Below are 19,378 nucleotides of genomic sequence, written 5' to 3' on the forward strand. Positions count from 1 at the left end.
AACCGTTTGGTTCATTTATAGCTCTAGACCTGCATGTTATGCCTATAGATAAATGCATCATTTATAACATATATATAATCTGTCTTTCTTTATTTTAATTTTTGTCAAAAGTGACCTGAAAACAATTCATCAAAATGTCTTATTAAAAAAAAAAAAAAAAAAAAAAAAATTCATGGAAACGACTCCATATAACGTCAACTTTTATCTGCTCGCCACAGAATTTAAAGTTTAAAAAGAGTTTGTAAAGGACTTTATTAGGCTGCAATGAATAATTGGAATTGAGTCCCCTTGTAGCTAAAGCTCAATCAGTTTCATTCGTTGCGCTTTCATCTGCTGTAGCTTGATCATTTTGTTCTTGTTCACATGACTTGTATAGAGGGCAATCCTGGTCCAGTGTCAAAGGTTAGTCACAAGTTAAAACCCAAATTTTTTTAGTAAAAGCTGCAAGGAGGCTATAAAAAAATCTCACCCCAGGAAAAAGTGTTCCAATGAAACGGCATGGTGCACCAGTTGGAGTAAAGATCAATGTCTGAGAAGGCAGGTCGATTCTTACACACTGAAATCCATAAAAATGCAGTCAAGTTCAACAATAGTAGAGCTTGTGAGCAGACTATAAAATGTTGACATGTTATTATTGACAACTATTGGTATTGAGCACGCTCTAGAGGTAAGTTCTTGATACCCATGATTTGGAACTAGAATCAGTAACTGATAGATAGCAGTATTGATGTAGAGACATATAGTGTGCCACTGCCACCATTTATGTGGCCATAATGGAATTGGCAAAACTGATGAGCTTTTGGAATGTGGCTTTGCATGACTTTTTGCACTGAAACAAACTACAACATTCAAGTTTGTTCTGTAATCAGGCCTTAGTAGTTCCTATTCAAGTTTGGGGAATGATGAACATTTTTTTTTGAGTGAATTAATGTAGTGATGCAGGGCAAGGCCATTAGATGATTTTATTTTTATGTGTAGGTCCTATTGGAGAATGGTCCAGGAAACTTAAGTTTTGATCGATTAAATTTAAATTTCTTCACATGGTGTCTCCACATGCATATTGCAAGTGCCTAGTAGAAGCCTCCCATCATAACACATGGTGGCTTTTTTGTTTTTTCTCCCTCAAAACCAACCCTAATCTTAGCAACCCTGTTTCATTAGAAAGCCTAATATCCCAGTTTTTAAGTTTTTTACATATTTTACTATGACCACTCTTCTCTATTTGTATGCTATGATAGATTATATCATATTATCCTAAACTTAATACTATGGATGGATTTTTCATAGAGTAATGATTATCACACACTTAAAACATGATTTCAGTTAAAATTGTAAAGTGTTTTCAAAACACAATTTCACAATACCCATACAAGTTATTATGTGTGCTTATTTATTTATTCATAGATGTATCGTGTATAGAGGTTGGGCCTTAGTGCAATGGCAAGTGTTTTACACCAAAAGTGACGTCTTAGGTACTACAGTTTATTTTTATCATGTATGAAATGATAGTGTATGTCTCTAGTTTCTGCTCAACTCCAGCATTATTTGCTGTGCTCAATCTGCACTGTTCTTAATAATCTAAGTTCCTTTCATAAAAAAATTAAAAAATATGAGTTCCGATGTGTATCCATACCCTAATCATTAATTTCCAATGTGAAAGGACTTGCCAATGGAAACTAGCATAAACTCCATAGGATGAAAATGGTGAGTTGAACAAGAAAAAAAAGAAAAAAAAACACAAAAAGATATATAAATGTCTATGATAAATGTTTTCGGTTGTTGAGGACTTACAAGCTCCTTTTTTCTAAATTGTTCATATACTCGGTGATCATTGGATGCTTCAAAGATCATGTAATCCGCATGGCCATCATATGGTCTGCTACAGGACATAATTGTTTGATCAGATTATTAGTAAATCTTAGGAAGGTCAACAATAAATATGTTAGTATATTAATTGATAAATGGACAGTTTGTCACTATAATTACGTTTTATTGATCAACCGTTGGGGGATTTCACGAACAATCTGCAGTGTCTGTGGCCAATCAGCAGTAAGCCTGGAAGAAACAGAACAAAATTCTTTCAAAACATGAGTGAAGATAGTACAGTTTCCACCTAAATGGAGTAGGGTTAGGTAGTCAAATACAGATTATTCGACAACACTGGTTGCAAAACTATCAATAAAAAACTTGTCACAGTAGCACACCTTTTCTAAGTTGTTCAGTTGCCTAAAGAGTACAACTATTTTTCTTCTGAACAATGTTCTGTAGATGCAATTATATTTGCACTAATTGAGATTTGAGAGAGAGAGAGAGAGAGAGAGAGAGAGAGAAGATGTCAGGGTTTAAATTCTCCTAATGAAATCTGAAAATTTCTTTTTGTTACTTTATCTGCACCTAATATTGAGATTTTATTTTTTTACTATGAGATGGAAGTCTAAAAGGAAATGATTTCGGCCATTAAAAATTAAAAATGATTGTTTATGTTTATCCGGACTGATTGCACCTGTATAGTATTCTATGTTAGTAAATGCAATGGAACTAAACAGAAAATAGCCCAGGAAACACCATGGAAGAAATAATTTCAAGAGCACAGTTTACCAAGAACTGCATTACCGTCATGTAATTTCATGGTTGAGTAATGGATTAACCCTAGAGGGACCACTAGCATTATACACGGAAAGAAGTATATGCTTAGACAGGAGGAAGCAGATAGTTCAATGAATGATACTTGTTAGAAAATTCATAAATGAAGAAATAATTGCTTGCAAACTTACGTCTCTGGTGCTGACTTCTTTTGGTATGCCTGTTATATAAAGAAGAGGTTCAGATATACTGGTTCTTATGATGCTTTGTGCTTTTCAGAAAGTAAAATCAGATGAATGATAATGCAAGAGAGAAGTGACAAATTTTCCTTTATAATCATGTGAACAAATAGTATAATCTTCTATGTCCAACCTAATATATCATTTGCTTTTGGAAACATACCTTTAGTCTACTAACAATAATAACTTTGTCTTTCTTCTTTGCAGATATGTCTCCCTGCACGAACAACAAAATTTAGACGAACATCAATTTGTCTTGTCATATATGTTATACTGAAAACCTCTGAGATAATGATAATTTCTAGCTTAAGATGAATATCCTATCAAAAAACATACTTGATCCTTGCTATGTATAAAATTTGAAAATGAGACTATCAAGGATGAGAATGATGACCTAAAAGGCTGTTTGGGAACAACCTGAAGTGGACTAGCCTAGGTTCACATTGGGAAAACTGTACTCGGGTAAAATGATGAATGTAAAATTCAACTTGGTCAGATTAAAGTGCTCAATATACCACACAACAAAGAAAAAAAAAAGGATGTGAGTTGCCTAGGTCATTCAATTTTCAACCTCTCCCAAAGTTACTACACATCCATAATGATGTCAATAATGAAATTCTGGTTTACTAAAACAAAAACAATCTGAGTTGCAAGGGTAATTTCTTTCTTATAAAAAAAAAGTTACCTCCCATGCCATCACATAGTTGTGTTCCAGATCAATGGCAGCGGAAATTTCTGTTCCCCCACTTATATGTTGAGACCTTTCTACAATAGAAACTGATCTTCCTCTGTGGGATGATACACCTAATTGACCTCTTTGTCTTTTTTTAGACTGCAAACGATTATTGCCTATGGTTCTTCGAAGGCTTGCTAAAGGCTGCATAGTCCTCAAGTTCCCAGATAGCTTAGAAGTATTGGAAGTAAATGAACTGGCCGAAGTTTGTGTTGTTTGTAAAGTCCCTGACAATGCCTCTGATTTAGCCATTGGTGACAACATGGAAAAATGAGGGCTGTGTATCCCAGCATATGTGGTTCGAAGAATTTCAGGCTGTGAAATTCCAGATATAAAAGAAGAAGACATAAATGAACTATCAGCTGTGCTTTGCAAACTTTCTGAAGTCCCTGCTAATGCCTGTGATATAACTCCCTTTGGTTCATTGCTTTTAGAGGGACCTTTTTCTTTAGTACTCATACTTCCAAGTTCAGCAGGCTTGGAATTATTCAAGTTTCCAGAAGCACTAGTAATTGAACACAAATGTTTACTTGTGCTTTCCGTACATTGTGTGGCTCTCAATAATGATCTCCAGTCAAATACTGATGTGTCATCATGAGGATTCTCTTTGACAGTAGACATTATGGAATGACCTCCGGAATTTTCTCCAGCATCAGCTGCAGATGTCATAATTTCGGGTGGAGTACCGCCACAAACAGATGTTGGATTTGTAGTACTTGTGTTTTGTGACAAAGTGAATTTTTCAGGGCCGAGTGCCCCCATTATTTCCTCCTCTGTGATCTCCTCTTTAAAGCTATAGGAGAGGGACGAAGTTTGGCCACTTATTGGGATGCTAGTGGAAAAATCATGTGGTGGAACACACCAGTCTTGTGAAACAGCAGGCTGCAATCCCAGGAGAGCGAAAGAGGGGAAAACAAGAAACAAGTTAGGAGCGTCTATATGTTAAGAGATAGAAAGTACATATTACATATTCCTCCATGGAAAGCCAACAACAATATGAATAATATAGATGCTAGTCATACCACTGTTGATGTTTCAGTTGGAATGTTTCCTGCAGGACTATTATTCTGGTCCTGGGGGAGTCCTACAAATAGGTTCAGGATGATAGTTACGTTTTTATCTGGAATTGTAAATTCATAACCTGTGTTTCAGAAAATAAAGAATTATAAGACATAATTAAAAAATTTGTTTGAAAAAATAAAATCCCAATGAATAGAAAGTTATCTTATACAAAGATGAGAAGGGGGGGGGGGGGGGGGGGGGGGAGTATGTTGTGCTAGAAAATGCTAGCACATCAGAGAATCAAGTGAAGACGACAGAGATAATATGATTTTTTTAGCTTTGATCAAGTATTTCTTATGAGTGGTTGATTGCAGTAGACATCAGCCCTTGAATATAAACAAGGATGAAATGCTTTTAAGTGTCGCACATTTATAAGAAATGCTGGGCAAAATGAAAGACATTCTTAAAATTAGTGTAAACTGTGAAGAGAGACTATTGGAATGAGTGAAAAGATGAAAGCTTAGGATAAGAAATGAAAGAGATTGCACCAATCAATGCAAGATATTTCAAAGTTGACCAAGATGGCAAGATGGTATCATGTTCAGCACTACAAGGGCAATAAAGAGAGAGCCAAAACAGCTTTCAATGAGAGATGAGGCCCTGAACAAAAGAAATGAACCATTATTTGGTTGAGAACTGCTTTTCATTTTCAATTCCAAGTCATTAAGAACATAATGATATTCTTGAAAAGTAGAGAAGACAATTAATTAGTATTAGCAAACTGGGAATGAATAAAGGATGAAAACAAAAACTGAAAAGAATCACCTTCAAACTTTCTCTGAACTTGCATCTTTAACAAATAGTAGTTAACCTTATTTAATGCTAATTGTATCTACTCAGTGCATTTCTGTTCATCATACACTATGATTTTGACAGAAGTTGATTTGGTGTCACCATCTGAGCAAGCCTAGTGATATCTGATATGAATACATTCTTCTATATAACTTTGCATCATAATGATGCTGCAATGTTAAAGCTAATCTCCACCCAATAATCACAGTTTAACCAACTTGAGCTGAAAAGTCAAGTTTGACAGCTTCTGCCTTTTCAAATATGACATGTTCTTTTGCCTTTTTTCCCCTTCCCCTCACCCCAAAAAATAAAAAAACCCAGTGTTTGACATAGATAATGCTATTTTATTCTGAAGGACAGAAATATGAAAGCAGAATTTAAGAAAGAATGCACTACAAAACCTGAACGGGCAAGTCGAAAGTTTGAATTCATGGGTACTGAATTGGTTCTCACTGCAACTGCACTATTAATTGATGATGTACTCATCGTTTCACAATGATAAAGTGCAGCATGAGCCTCCAAGAATTTCTCCGACAATAGAACAAGAAACTGAGGATGTTTAGCATTATATAACGAAGGATCTGTTCCATTGTGGCTGTCATTTCCCTACATTTCCAGAGTTTTGAAGTCAGTAGCATTCCCTATATGCAATTAAAAAGTATTCTGTTTGATGAAAGGGAGGCATCAAAAAGGTTTGCAGAAAAGAAACAGGTGGCATCAAGACTTCTATGAAGAATGCATCATGTATCTGAATTTAAGTGTTTGCAACTAAAATGCTACAAGAGAAAGTTTAGAATTATATGATTATGAGAGAATTGTATGGTCCGCAGTTTTCCATGATTCTTTATTTGATTAAATCTTGATTCCAGTGATACCTTTTAGATCCATAATTATAATCCAGGCATTGTGATTAGGGGATAGTGGAAGCGCATTCATACAAACAATAGAATAACATATCCAAACAAACTAACGATATATTTAACATGGTTTGGCTAACTCCAAGCCTATGTCCACAGACTGCCCCCACCAAAATCCACCATCAATGATACTAGTTATAAGTTATAACCACAATCAACCAACCCTCATAAAAAAATTAACACTCTCACAAACATCACTTACAAACCTCACAACCATAAACTAAACCAAATCTCATTACAGCCAAAACAAACTCTTAATACCAATTGACAAACTCACAAACGAAACACTCCCAATCCCCAAAGAAACAAACCCAATCCCAATCCAATGGTGTTCTCAAACTCACAAAATAAACAATCTTTCAACACACATGTGAAGGTATCTATCAACTCCAAAAGAAGTACCTAACTACTCTTCGAAGAAATCCACCCTATGTCCTTCTAAGAGTCTTCTCTCTCCAACCCTTTGCAACACTACCTATATATAAGACTTTCACACCTATTCCTTGGTGGATTTATTGGTCAAGGAATACCAAATAATTTATTTGATAAGGAATAGTTTCTTCCACTCCAAGAATACCCAAATGAAGCCAACATAGGAATTTGAGGCAATTTCTAACATGTTTCATCACTCAAATTTCTGCTTCATTCTTTTATTTGCTCTCTACTCTATACCCTAAAATCTTCAAGATATTTGATGACTGCGTGGCTGTCAAGAGCCATTTCTATATTGTGATGTGATAAAAAGGTTGTGTCATTGTATCTACACATATGTGCATGTATGTATACATACGCAGGTATGTGTGTATGTATGTATGTATGTGATAGGTGTGTATACAGATGTAATATGATATACGGTACATTTTGACTTCATGAGTTCAAAGAATATGCAACTTGGCGATAGGTTTTCTAACTCTAATAAAGAAAAAACAAATCAAATAACAGGTTAATTCATATTAAAGTAAAAAAGGAAAAGGTCCAAATGCAGCAATTTGAGGGAGTATGGAATAACTATATGCAGGTGGTGTCAAGAGTTTGGAAGGCCAGAAGCAATCAAAATGCAGAGCAATAGAAGTAGTTATTGAGAGCAAAGGCAAGTGTCATGGGTACCGCATTGTATATTTCTCTAAGTTTTGGAAACTTCTTTGGGGATATTACTGATAGAGACACGAAGCACTGCATGCAAAAGAAACTTTTGCTTAATCAATTATTTTAGCATAGTCACAAGTGGAATAGAAGCATAATTAACCCCCAAAAAAATAATAAAGGTAGAAATTTTTTCAATGCCACCTGAACGAACATTTCAGCAACTGTCTTAGCATCAGTCATGCTCAAGTATGTTTCTACACCACAAAACCCATCACTGATCTTTGGCAGCTCTAGTTGAGAAGGAATGGGATAGGGGTTACTAGCAGCAACAAGAATGCAATGCCTCTCTCCAAGAAAATATTGTGCAGCTTCTATTCCATTTGCAGGCTTTGGAATCATCTGATTAATGCATAATGTAAATATTTGGCTGTTGCATTTTACATTTAGAAGGATAGCAGTAAGAAGCAGAAGATACATTTAAACATGCATACCACAAGTGCATCAGCAAGCCCTTCCGCAATGGCAGCATTGTCTTGACCACAACCTTCAAAGTCAAAAGCTAACAGCCATTCTATAAGTTTCTCCATATCTCTACTCCAGCCACTACGTCGTACCTTCAAACCTGCCCAAAATCAAGGGTCAATCTTCATATTTCTCATGCCAGCTGTAGTAAGAAGATGCTAATCCAAAGTTCAGAATATTTTTGGGATTGGCTAGCTTGTGTTAGCTCTCTTGATGTCAGTTATGTCCCCCTCTATTCATGCACCCTTTCTTCTATTTTAAATTTTGATTATCTGAAACAAACTATTTTTGAAGTATCTCTTCCTTGCATAGATCATAATTTCGATGCTGTCTTTCCTTGCACCAAGAAAGGGAAAAAAAGGCTATACTTGCAATTAAATTTAGACATGGATAATCAACATCTGCATCACTTAAAGAATATGTACTATCTTGGTATGAACCAGCATGTCCTTAATTGATTATAAGAGCATCACCACTTCACCCTTGTAAAGTTTATATTTCTATGAACTAGCTAAGTTTAAAATATGATGATTCCTTTTGATGGAAAAATTAATAGTACATGCAAAAGAACAAAAATGCAACCTCATCATTTCTGCCAAAACTTTTAGTAAATTGAAATTTAACAACATGGAAATTGATAAGACAAGCTTATCTAACAACATGATATATGCATTAAGTTTAATCTATTTTAAGAAGCTAACCACTGAGATCATTTTTAGTTTCTGTGTTCAGTAGCCACTGAAATCATTTAACAACATGTAAACGTTCATAATAGCTCATCTAACAACATGAAAATATTCTGTGATCATTTTTAGTTTCTGAGTGGTCGTGCGTGCACACACTAATGCCAATCTGAAATAGCAACTCATTACAAAATAAGTCATGGGCATACCAAGTGATCTTAAAACCATTTAAAGGGAGTGAAAGAATTAGTTTGTGTTTGCACTAAAAATAAATTCTTCAGCACCATTTAATTTCGCCTAATGAATTTGATCAAACGCATACCTTTACCATCATGAGCCTTATACATAACCACTCCAAGCTCAACTATTTGACCAGAGTGCTCCTGCGCGCAATCATGATAATAATAATAAGAACAACAACAACAACAACAACAATTACTTGTATCCAGCTCTGATCTGGACCTTTAATGTAGGTACAGATGATAACAACACATCAGAGGCACATACATAAATGATGTGTTTTTTGGTCATGCAAACATAAAAGATCAAAACCAAAAATATCCAACAAATATGATGGGTATCGCCATTCCAGCTTGTAATTCTCCACATTAAATTTAGTTAGTGCATGATAAAAAGTGTTTCTCATTTGACTAAAGAGAAAAGGATTCTTTGGTCTTACATAGTATACTTGGCTGTGTTTATTAGAAGTTTGGACACACATTTGATATCATTTAGAATTTATGTTGAGATTTAGAGTGAAAGTTTGAAGAAAGAGAGAGAGAGAAAGTAGAAGTACATAAGGAATTAATTTGGTTCAGCTATATTCACAATAGAAAGCAATAAGCGAGTGCATATTTATTGTCTTTAATTGTGTATTACAATGAGCCTGTTAATGATATATATTAGTAGACTAGACCCTAAATTAACTACAGACTAATATGAGAGTTGCTTTACTTGCATTACAAGTAAATTTACTACAAGTACAAGTAGAATTAAGAGTATTTAACCTCCACTACAAGTATGTCCTAGTACATTGAATCTAGACTAGTTAAATCTGACTTGAGCCTAGGTCTTGATATCTTTATAAGGAGAATGTGTCATTGAAGCTCATTAACAATGGTTGTATATAACATTGGTCGATCAAACCCACTAACCCTTACAAGATATAAGTACTCGATCAACTCTCACAACCCACATTCACAATCCCACGTGGTATTAGTATGAGAAACCTCACTTTTTATGGGACCGTGAATTCCCTCTTTAAAATGTGAGCATCTTAATTCCCATGATAGTGAAAAGTTTTTTTATTTTTTTTATTTTTAATTTTTTAAAGTAACAATTATACTCCAAATTTAATACTTTTTGACTAACTAATATATATATATATATATATATTATATTACTCTTTTCCAATCAAGTGTCTCCCCTCTATCTATCCACTCTCTATATATTTGGATCCCCTATACTGAGAAACTTTGATTTTTATTTCTTATTTGTAACTGTTTTCGTGTTCAAAAAAATAAATCGTTTTAATTGATAATGCGTGATGAAAAATAAGAATGTGAAATAAATTGTTGGGTCTTTTATGTGTCATTAATTTGGAAATGTAGATTATCATTTTAGGAGATTTGGCTTGATTCATAGCTCATATTATTTTTCTAATTATTTATTTGTAAGTCACATATTGGAGTACCTTTGACATTGTGTTTATAAAACAAAGAATATATATATATATATATATATATATATTTATTTGCTGAATAAAAACTAAGAATATTTTGGGAAGACTAAATATTTCCTATAAGATTTAAAAATAAACCAAATATCGGGCATCTCGTACTCTAGAGAATCTTATTATAATTCTAACTAAACTAAATGTGAGTATAATTACATTCTTGAATATCTAGATTCATAAACATCACACTCCAAAAAACCTAAATTCTAAGAGACATGTTAAATTCTCGGAACCAAATTATACATTCAAGTATTGATAACAAAAATTAATCAGTGCTCTAATGTCAAAACTTTGTGAACCAACCTTTGAATTCTTTATGATTGCAGACCTAATTTTTACTTATATCAAATGATACTTATTATGAATTTACGACGCAGTATCTACTTGAGTACTGTAGTACTTTCCAATAATCTGGTTGCATATTAATCCTAAAGGAAAGGATTAATCACTACTAGCAAATCAAGATTGATTAAGAATCTCAAAGAAATAGACTTTATATTGGAGTACACAACTTCTCCTGCTACAGCTCGTAGCCACAAGAAGATCAGAAAAATTGAAACATACCTGCCCCCTTGACTGTCCACAGAAGTACCTGCATAAGTAATTGAAATTGATCTGAGTATAAAAAGAGTAATTGAAATGGAAATATGTTGAAAGATGTGAAATAATCAAGTAACTTAATCTAGAAACCATGTATGAACATTAATTTGAAGTAGCATGCAAGCATAATCTACTAGCAATCATGAATATGGCAAAATATGAATTATGTACAGTAACATGAGAATATGCTATGGCAAGCACCCTCCGCCTAAGTGATGTGCTGTGCATTCAAAGTCTAGGAATTAGATTATTTACTAATTACCTCCCAAATCTTACAAAAGTAGATATTTGTACATTACAATTTTAACATTATATAATTTATATTATATATATTAATATATATATATATAAAAGTAAAAATGATGCATCATGTGTTCAAGTTTGGGAATAAGACACTACTAGACTTCAAGGCATGCGTCATGTGTCCTATTCCTAACAAGGAATGGTTTTATAACGTTGAGGAGCTGGAAAGCGAATAAGTCTACATAAGTAATGATCAAATCAATGAGAATTTGGGGATATAATCAAGTTGAAATTGCACGATGAAACAGTTCTTTTTTTTCTTACTGAAGTTTCTAAAGGTCCATTTGGATACAGGTGAAAACTAAAAACTGAAAACACCTGTAGCAAAATAATTTTTAAATGTGTGAATAGTGCCGTGAGACTCGTTTTTAATAAAAAAGTTACTGAAAAGTGAGGTTTGTGGGTCCTGTGAACAGTACATGGGACCCACTAGTGTGCACAAAATTGTCAAAAATCACAGCTCAACAGTGCATGAACAGTGCACTTATCCCCTAAAGCTGAAACATGTGCAAAAAAAAAAAAAAAAAAAAAAAAAAATTGCAAACACAAGTTCATCCGGATCCAAACGCTCACTAAGTATCAAAGTAGAAAAAGGAATTTCATCTCAATTGTTTAATTAAAATGTAAGGGTTTCAAGACTAGGCAAATGGAACTTGAAGGTAATATCGAGTGCATTGATAATGACGGCTATATGTGAAAGTAACTTTAAGTTATCAAATGGAGTACAAGTGTAGGTGAAGTAACCATAATTTTTTATAATATTGAAAAAGCTGCTACAGATACTACTAAACTTTGAGGCATGCGTTTGGGAGATGTCAATGATAATGCTTATTAAAAGGAATTATATAATACTTGCAAATTAGACCTTTGTGAGCATTGCATTTTTGGAAGAGAAATAGAGTCAAGTTTAGCCCAACAGTCATTAGACTAAGGGTATCACTACAAAAAACTGGATCTATATCCGCATTTTTAAAATGCCGCTATATTTCTAAAAACCACTAGTATAGATGCTATTCACGCTTTTAATGCCGTCGCTTTCTAGCCCTAGCCAGTAAGTGTAACAATAGCCCCGGGTGACCTACACCAATGATTTGAAAAACGCCAATATAGGTCCTGGCAGTTTTGTAACACTTATACCGGCTTTTTTAGAAACGGTTGAAATATCATATATCAGCAGTTTGAAACCCTATACAGGCGCATCAGTCAGAGAAAAGTGCTATTTGGTTACCTTTATTGATGACTACACTCATCTTATTTAGGTTTAAACTATAAGGCTTTCTCAAATTAGAACAAGAAACTCTATTTTTCTTTTTCTTGCAGTAAGGAAAAGCTTCATAAAATGTTATTCTTGAACCTTTGTGTGTGAAAGGATGCACTTGGGTGTTGTTCAAGAAACTGTTTTACTGAGTTTTACTTTGAATGACATGCACGTATCCATCTTTTATGACTCTCTTGTATGATAGCTTACTGAGATAATCCTAAATTTATTTTAAATTTTTATTCTTATTATTTATTTTTTGGATTGAACTTTGTTTCTTTGCTAAAGAATTTGCTTTATCGATCAGAAAATATTTCCTGCCATTCCCATTCAATTCCTGCCAACAATTGAGGAAAAATAAGATGAGTTTTAAAATGGGCCAAGTTGTTTGGAGGCTACAAACAGCCGTGGTATAAAATATTAAAAATGTCCTGTATCATGGAAAGCTTTTCTAAGTTTATGACAAATGGTAGCATATATGAGAGGTAATATTAATAGTCAAGTGATAATGATATTCTTCATTTCTTTGTGGTGTCTCATATCTTAGCTTTTTTTTTTTTTATACAAGATAGAATTCTACTTTAGCCTAATCTAAGTGTATATGTGTGTGAAGCTCCCTCCTGGAGACTTGAACCCCGGCCTTTGCCCCCCACACTCCACAAACACTTAACTTAAAACTCCCACTTTTATTCTCTTACTATCTACCTATCTTTAATTACAAAACAAGATTTAAAAATTTATTAAAAAAAAACAAACAAAAAAATGAGAGTGGGATTTCAAATTTAGTTCATTTCTCGAGGTAAATATATCATTCAATCATAAGACTCTTAACTGGAGTATAAGCTTTCAAATTTAACTTTTCCGATAAACTAGATAAGCTAGGAAGTTAATCAAAGTTTGAAGCTAACTAAACCTTAAAATATAGGTTTACGACTTAAGTTTAAACTCGACTTATAGACTTTCACAAGAGCAGGGGTTCTAGATTGTCTTTCCCATATTTTTTTCAGCCTGTAAACAAACCATTTATATATATATATATATATATATATATTTATATATATTATATTTCTTCACAAACCCTACCTTAAATCTCAACTTCCAAGGTTTGCATGGTCCAAAAAACCAATATCAACGACCTTCATATACCTAGAGAAAAGGTAATTAATTACAACTTATAGCTAATTTGCTTCCACTTCTTGGCCTTTCTTGCAATCTAAACTAACTTAGCTCCACTACTTCGTGCAATCTTACAACTAATTACCTTAACTCTCTTCTTGATTCTTTACCAGGATTATTACGTGATTACGAGAATTATACCTAGCTAATACATGTTTGGATTATCATTACAATATCCATCTACACCACCACTGCAAACATGTCCTCAGATCATGGTCACAACTCACAAGGCTCAAAGAAAGCGAAGACTCCAAAACCCATCTCAGAAAAACTTAGCTGAGAACTCATGCAGACTCGAATGAATTACCAAATGTACAGCAAAGATTATATATCCTTAAGAACCACATTATGAGAGCAACATAATATTATATCTAAGCTATAAACGCAGTTCAATGTACCGAAGAGAGAGAGAGAGTGGTGTTGTACCTGATGATCTTTTCAAGGTAGTCTGAGACAATGGTGCGCCAGTAGGGGCCCATGGCTGCAGTGCCATCCACCACAATGACTAGCCGCTTTGCTGCCATGGATTCTGATCTGCCAGCAAAAAGCTGGAGAATTGTGTGTCAGAGAGAGAGAGTTTAAGCTTTGTCTATTTGAAGTTATCTTACCTTTTGGGTAGCACTATCACTGTGTTCTACGGCTTTGGACGAAAATGGCATTTTACTGTAATTCTGATTTCTGCATGATAATTAGGTATTAGTTATTTAGCCTTATATATATAGTGTGAACTACTATTGTTCCAAAACAATCAAATTTCTAAATAGTAATTATTTAACAATATAACAATATTAATAAAGATATAAAGGTAAATTGACAAATTGAGAATTCTAAAACTGCATTTCAAATTCTAATCCCACTATTGCTAACAATCCCCCACACACATTAAAAAAAAAGTCATTTATATTCTCAAAATAAAAGATTGAATAAAAATAGTTAAAATTGAAAGTAAAAAAAAGTTCAAATTCTATAAAATTGAAATACACAAATTAGAATTAAAATATATATATATATATATATATATAGAGAGAGAGAGAGAGAGAGAGAGAGAGAGAGATGAGAGAAGTTTTTATGATATTAAAGCTACCGAGTTAAATTTTTATCTTTCTAAAAAAAGTTAATTTTTTATGGTAATTACTAATTATAGTGTAGTATTTTTTTTTTTAACCTTTTGAATCTTTGATAATAGAGTAACAATTAAAGCAACAAATTTAAATTTTTATGGTAATTATAGTGCAAAAAAAAAAAAAACATAATATTCTTTTTTTTTTTCAAATAAAAATCATATTAATTTATACATACCTAAGGAAAGAGTGTCATGCATCCACAAATTTCAAAGGAGATACGTTTCATTTCATTTATAGTTTAGATAAAAAAAATTTGTAAAAATTGAAAATATATTATATGTTACTTAATAATAGTTTGAGAAGGTATAGACTGAACTATTACATTTATACAAACCTCAAGGGAGAGTGTTATTTTAAAAAAACTTGGCGTTACAATGTATATTCGTTAGATAATTGAAAGTAATTTTTATTTTTACCTTTACTGTCTACTATTATTATTCAATTTATTGTGATATTTTTTTTTATCAAAAAATTGTAGCACAATACTAATTTCTAACTAAAATAAATTATATTTACTTCTAATATCGTATTTCAAGGGGATTCACCAAAGAAGTGATTGATTCAAAGTTTAACCCCTCACAACTAATTTATTTTCCTCTATAATCAATATAATCAACAAGTACAAATGTTAAAATAGAATATTTAACGTACACTACTATTTGACAAGTTTAAACCTAGATAACCAAATAGTGGTAACCTTTAAGAGCATTTGTATATTTTATTTTAACAACAATAGCTATGTAAATTTACACAGCTACTATAATTGTGTAAATGAATTTTTTGTGCATTCTTCGATGATGAAGAAAAAAAGTGGACGATGGTTGTGATGTATAAAAAGAGAGAAAGTGAGAACCAATTAAAAAAATTAAGAAAAATTGATGTTTTAATAAAATAGACAATATAATAAATAGTCTAATACTGGTGTTTTTAAAAAGTAGTTATATACAAAAAAAATTTTAAATGTAAATTATTATATCCAAACAGACAGAAATTCTTGCATATGACGTGGATGATTAACAAATATACCATAGTCATCTTTCCTAATTAATATCTTAGTTAAGACTAGAAATTGTAGAAGGAATCAGAAATATCTATGGCCTATGCAGGTGTTTAAATATTGGAATGACAGAGGAGATAACCCATGAATGGCTAGTCATTAGGGTCCGTTTGGTTGGAGGAGTTAAAATGTAGGAGGATAAAAAATGGGAAGAGGATGGAAGAGATTTAGTTTTCTCCTATTTGTGTTTGGTTAAAATGATGGAAAAGTGGAGAGATAGAAAACTTATTTGTTTGGTTGAGAAGAAAAATGAGGAGATAATAGAAAAGATTTAGGGGCTGTTTGGATTTTGGTGTCTCCATCACTCATCACTCAAAAATGGTGGGACCCATGGAGAGGCATCCTGTTTGGATTTGTTTTCAAGTTTTGTTTCCATCACTCAATTCTCAGATTTGAGTAATGAGTTAGTAAAACAGAAAACAACTTTTGAGTATTTTTAAGTTATGGAAACTAAGTTATGATTACATTTTTGTAAATACACACATATGAGGGATCCATGGTCAAAGTCTTGTCACTTCCAAGTGCTACTTTTCACAACCTCACCAACGACTCATTCCACACCACAACTCCAAACCACACAAACACAAAACACATCCAACCTCATACCTCCTCACGCACACCCTTAGCCCAGCCATGCCCACTGAGCCCCACCTTAGCCAACCCGCGCCGCCCCGAGCTTAGACCATTCTTCACAATGCCGCCTAGAGCTTAAGCCCTTTTTTAATGTTTCAAGTCCCAAAATACCCAGATTGAGCACCAAACAGAAACTAGCAAAACCCAATAAAATTAAACTTAGAAATCTAAACATATCAAGTCAAACCCATTAGAAATCTAAACGTTGGAAGAGATCGGCTCCGTTGGGTCACGATGGATGAGATCGACACCACTGCTACACGTTGGAGGAGATCTTGTGGCACTGGGTGACGGTGGAGATCAGCGCCGCATGTCCAAACTTGGATTTGCTTCGTTGGGTTCATTGAGGGTTTTGGGAGAATAACAAGGCTAAAGGGGAAAAATAAATGAAATGGCTTTGGTGCTAATGTGTTACGCGGGTATGCTAACCATGAGCCTGACATGGTGCTCAAGTAGTGGGTTCTACAAAAAGTAAAATTTTTTGAGTTATCAGAAGTTGGAAACAAGTGCTAAACATGCCACCTTAGGAAGTTGGGGTATTTTTAGTGATAAGTGATGAATTATTGAGTGATGAGTGATGAGTAATGATATTTTAGTGATCAGTGATCAGTGATGCATTTTTTTTTCACCCAAACAACCCCTTAATTTTCTCCTAGTTGTGTTTGGTTGGGAGGATGGAAAAGTGGAGAGATAAAAAACTTATTTGTTTGGTTGAGAAGAAAAATGAAAGGATGAAAAAATAAAGTTGGTATAAATTTACAATTATGTTCCCATTAAAACAAAAAAGCAACACATTTTTTTAGCAAAAAAATTGTGTATGTGCAAACAAAAAAGTAACACATTTTTTTAGCAAAAAATTTGTGGATATGCAAGTGGAAGGAAAAAAAAAAAAAAGGGCATCTGGGCATGGACGGAACCCTGTGCACTTGCACAAGGGCATTTTTGTATCACCAGGTGCTTTTTTTTTTTTTCTCCCCTCTAGTTTTCTGCCCATTTTGGGAAGAAAACTTTTTGGTGGGTCCAAAAAGAAAAAACCCGAGCCCCACCATCTCTTTTCCCTCCCTTCCTCCCAACCAAACACCCTCCAAAAAGTATTCACTCCTCATTTTCTTTTTCTTTTTTTCCGTCTTCCCCAAAATTCACTCTACCAAACACACCATAAAACTAGACAAAACAAAAAATTTAGAGAGAGAGAGAGAGAGCTCTTTTAGGTTGAAAAATTGGTAATTGCTAAAAATAAAGTTGAATGCCAAGGTAAATTAAAATCATTTCATAAGTTTGAGACTTTAGTGGATAAAATTAAAAAATTATGATCAGATTTGAAATCAAGTACAGATTTTTGGTGTTTTTTATTATGTAATTTCTCTCTTCTTCTTTTTCTTTTAATAAATTTCTGATTTACGGTGGGACCAAAGGGGGGAAATTGTTTTCCTTTTTTTTTTCTTTTTCTTTTTTTCTAAAACAATAAAAGGAGGTCATAATTTCCAAATTTCGATGCATGGTTTGAGTTCGATTTCTGTTAAATCTTTCGGGAAAATTAATAAAGATTGGGTAAATAAAAGAAAACAAGAGGAAATTATTACTACTTAAATAATAAAGTAGTTTAATTTATTTCGTTTTATTAAATCTATTGTATTTTACTTAAATTAGCATATTAAAAAGGCCACTAAGAAATATTCAATATATATGTTAGCCATTTATCTATTCCTTTTTCTCAATTAATTTTTTTTGAGAATAAAAAAGAAAAAGAAAAAAAAATGCTTTAGCCCATCAATCAATCAGTCAATAATAATAATCATAATAATAATAATAATAATAAGGCAAACAAAAAAAAAATTGACTGTAAAAAAATAGTAAAAGAAAGAGGAAAAAGTGTTACTCTTTCTTATAAAAAAAAAAAAAAAAAAAAAAAAAAAAAAAAAAACAACAACAACAACCTTTTAGATTGAAAAAGAAAAATTGTTACTTTTTTAGATCTAAAAAGGAAAATATAAATTAAAGAATACTTAATTATGTAACAAATTTAACTCATCATTAATTGACTTTTAGTTCTTCTCAAAAAAAAATTTTGACTTTTAATCTTTTTTAGTTAAGCAAATATGCCAAACAGCAAACATATCTAAAAATCAAAAAGGAAGAAAAAAAGAGGGAGAACATATTCATTCGATTAATAAGATTGTTTAGTAGAAAAGTTAGAATTACTTTGTATTCTAAAAATGATCTAACTTTGGCCAAGAGAATAATTAGAAATACTCTAATAAACTACAACTGACCTTTCTTTTGATCCAAGCTTTTTTTTTTTTTTTTTTTTTTTTTTTTTGAGAAGATTTTGATCCAAGCTGAAGATACTCTGTGCTTTGTCAATGTTTTAAAGAATCTATTTCAAAGTCAAGAACACTAACAACAGATTAAATAAATAAATAATAAATAAGAAGGAAAGAAAGACCCTTACATATCTAGAAAGCAGCAAATCTCATAATAACTATGGTTTTGGAATTCTTTCACACTTCTTATTCTTAATAAACCACCACTTGCAAGTATGAAGGTTTTGAGGCATGCATTCTCTTGCTGTCTTCCTCAACTACAATATATAAGGGAAGAAAAAGGGGAAAAAATCGACAATATAAATTTTGCAGAAGCTATTGATGAAATGAAACTAAGAATTCCTAAAATTTTATGTCATATAAGGAGAGAGAATTTAATTTTTTACGACATTTAGACATATATTGTTCATTCTTATCTCTTCTGACAGTTGCCATATAAAATGGACAGATTTACGAGACAAGCGTTACGTTAGTAATTACGACAAGTGGTTGATGATTTTAAAAAAGTGATATTGAGTTTCGTGCGGTTGGTGTTGCATTTTTCGAGGGGT

The 19,378-nt window shown here is 32.8% G+C and overlaps 1 protein-coding gene and 1 long non-coding RNA gene across 2 annotated transcripts; both read right to left on the bottom strand.

The window, feature by feature from the left end:
* Window positions 1-69: 69 nt before the first annotated feature.
* On the bottom strand, window positions 70-7,999 carry LOC126704090 (mediator of RNA polymerase II transcription subunit 25-like). Its single transcript, XM_050403123.1, has 12 exons — window positions 7,904-7,999; window positions 7,614-7,811; window positions 7,434-7,499; window positions 5,811-6,015; window positions 4,578-4,696; window positions 3,508-4,437; window positions 2,986-3,039; window positions 2,775-2,803; window positions 1,987-2,055; window positions 1,792-1,876; window positions 470-556; window positions 70-385 (listed from the first exon to the last, which is right to left on the bottom strand). The coding sequence occupies exons 1-12, from the start codon at window positions 7,997-7,999 to the stop codon at window positions 302-304; spliced, it is 2,022 nt and encodes a 673-aa protein (XP_050259080.1). The 3' UTR covers window positions 70-301.
* Window positions 8,000-8,934: 935 nt separating this feature from the next.
* LOC126703306 (uncharacterized) lies at window positions 8,935-14,208 on the bottom strand. The gene is made up of 3 exons (XR_007648010.1): window positions 14,116-14,208; window positions 10,917-10,944; window positions 8,935-9,000 (listed from the first exon to the last, which is right to left on the bottom strand). It is a non-coding gene; the product is annotated as an uncharacterized LOC126703306 (long non-coding RNA).
* Window positions 14,209-19,378: the final 5,170 nt, after the last annotated feature.

Source organism: Quercus robur, chromosome 10 (genome assembly GCF_932294415.1).
Source record: "Quercus robur chromosome 10, dhQueRobu3.1, whole genome shotgun sequence".
Taxonomy (NCBI): Eukaryota; Viridiplantae; Streptophyta; class Magnoliopsida; order Fagales; family Fagaceae; genus Quercus; species Quercus robur.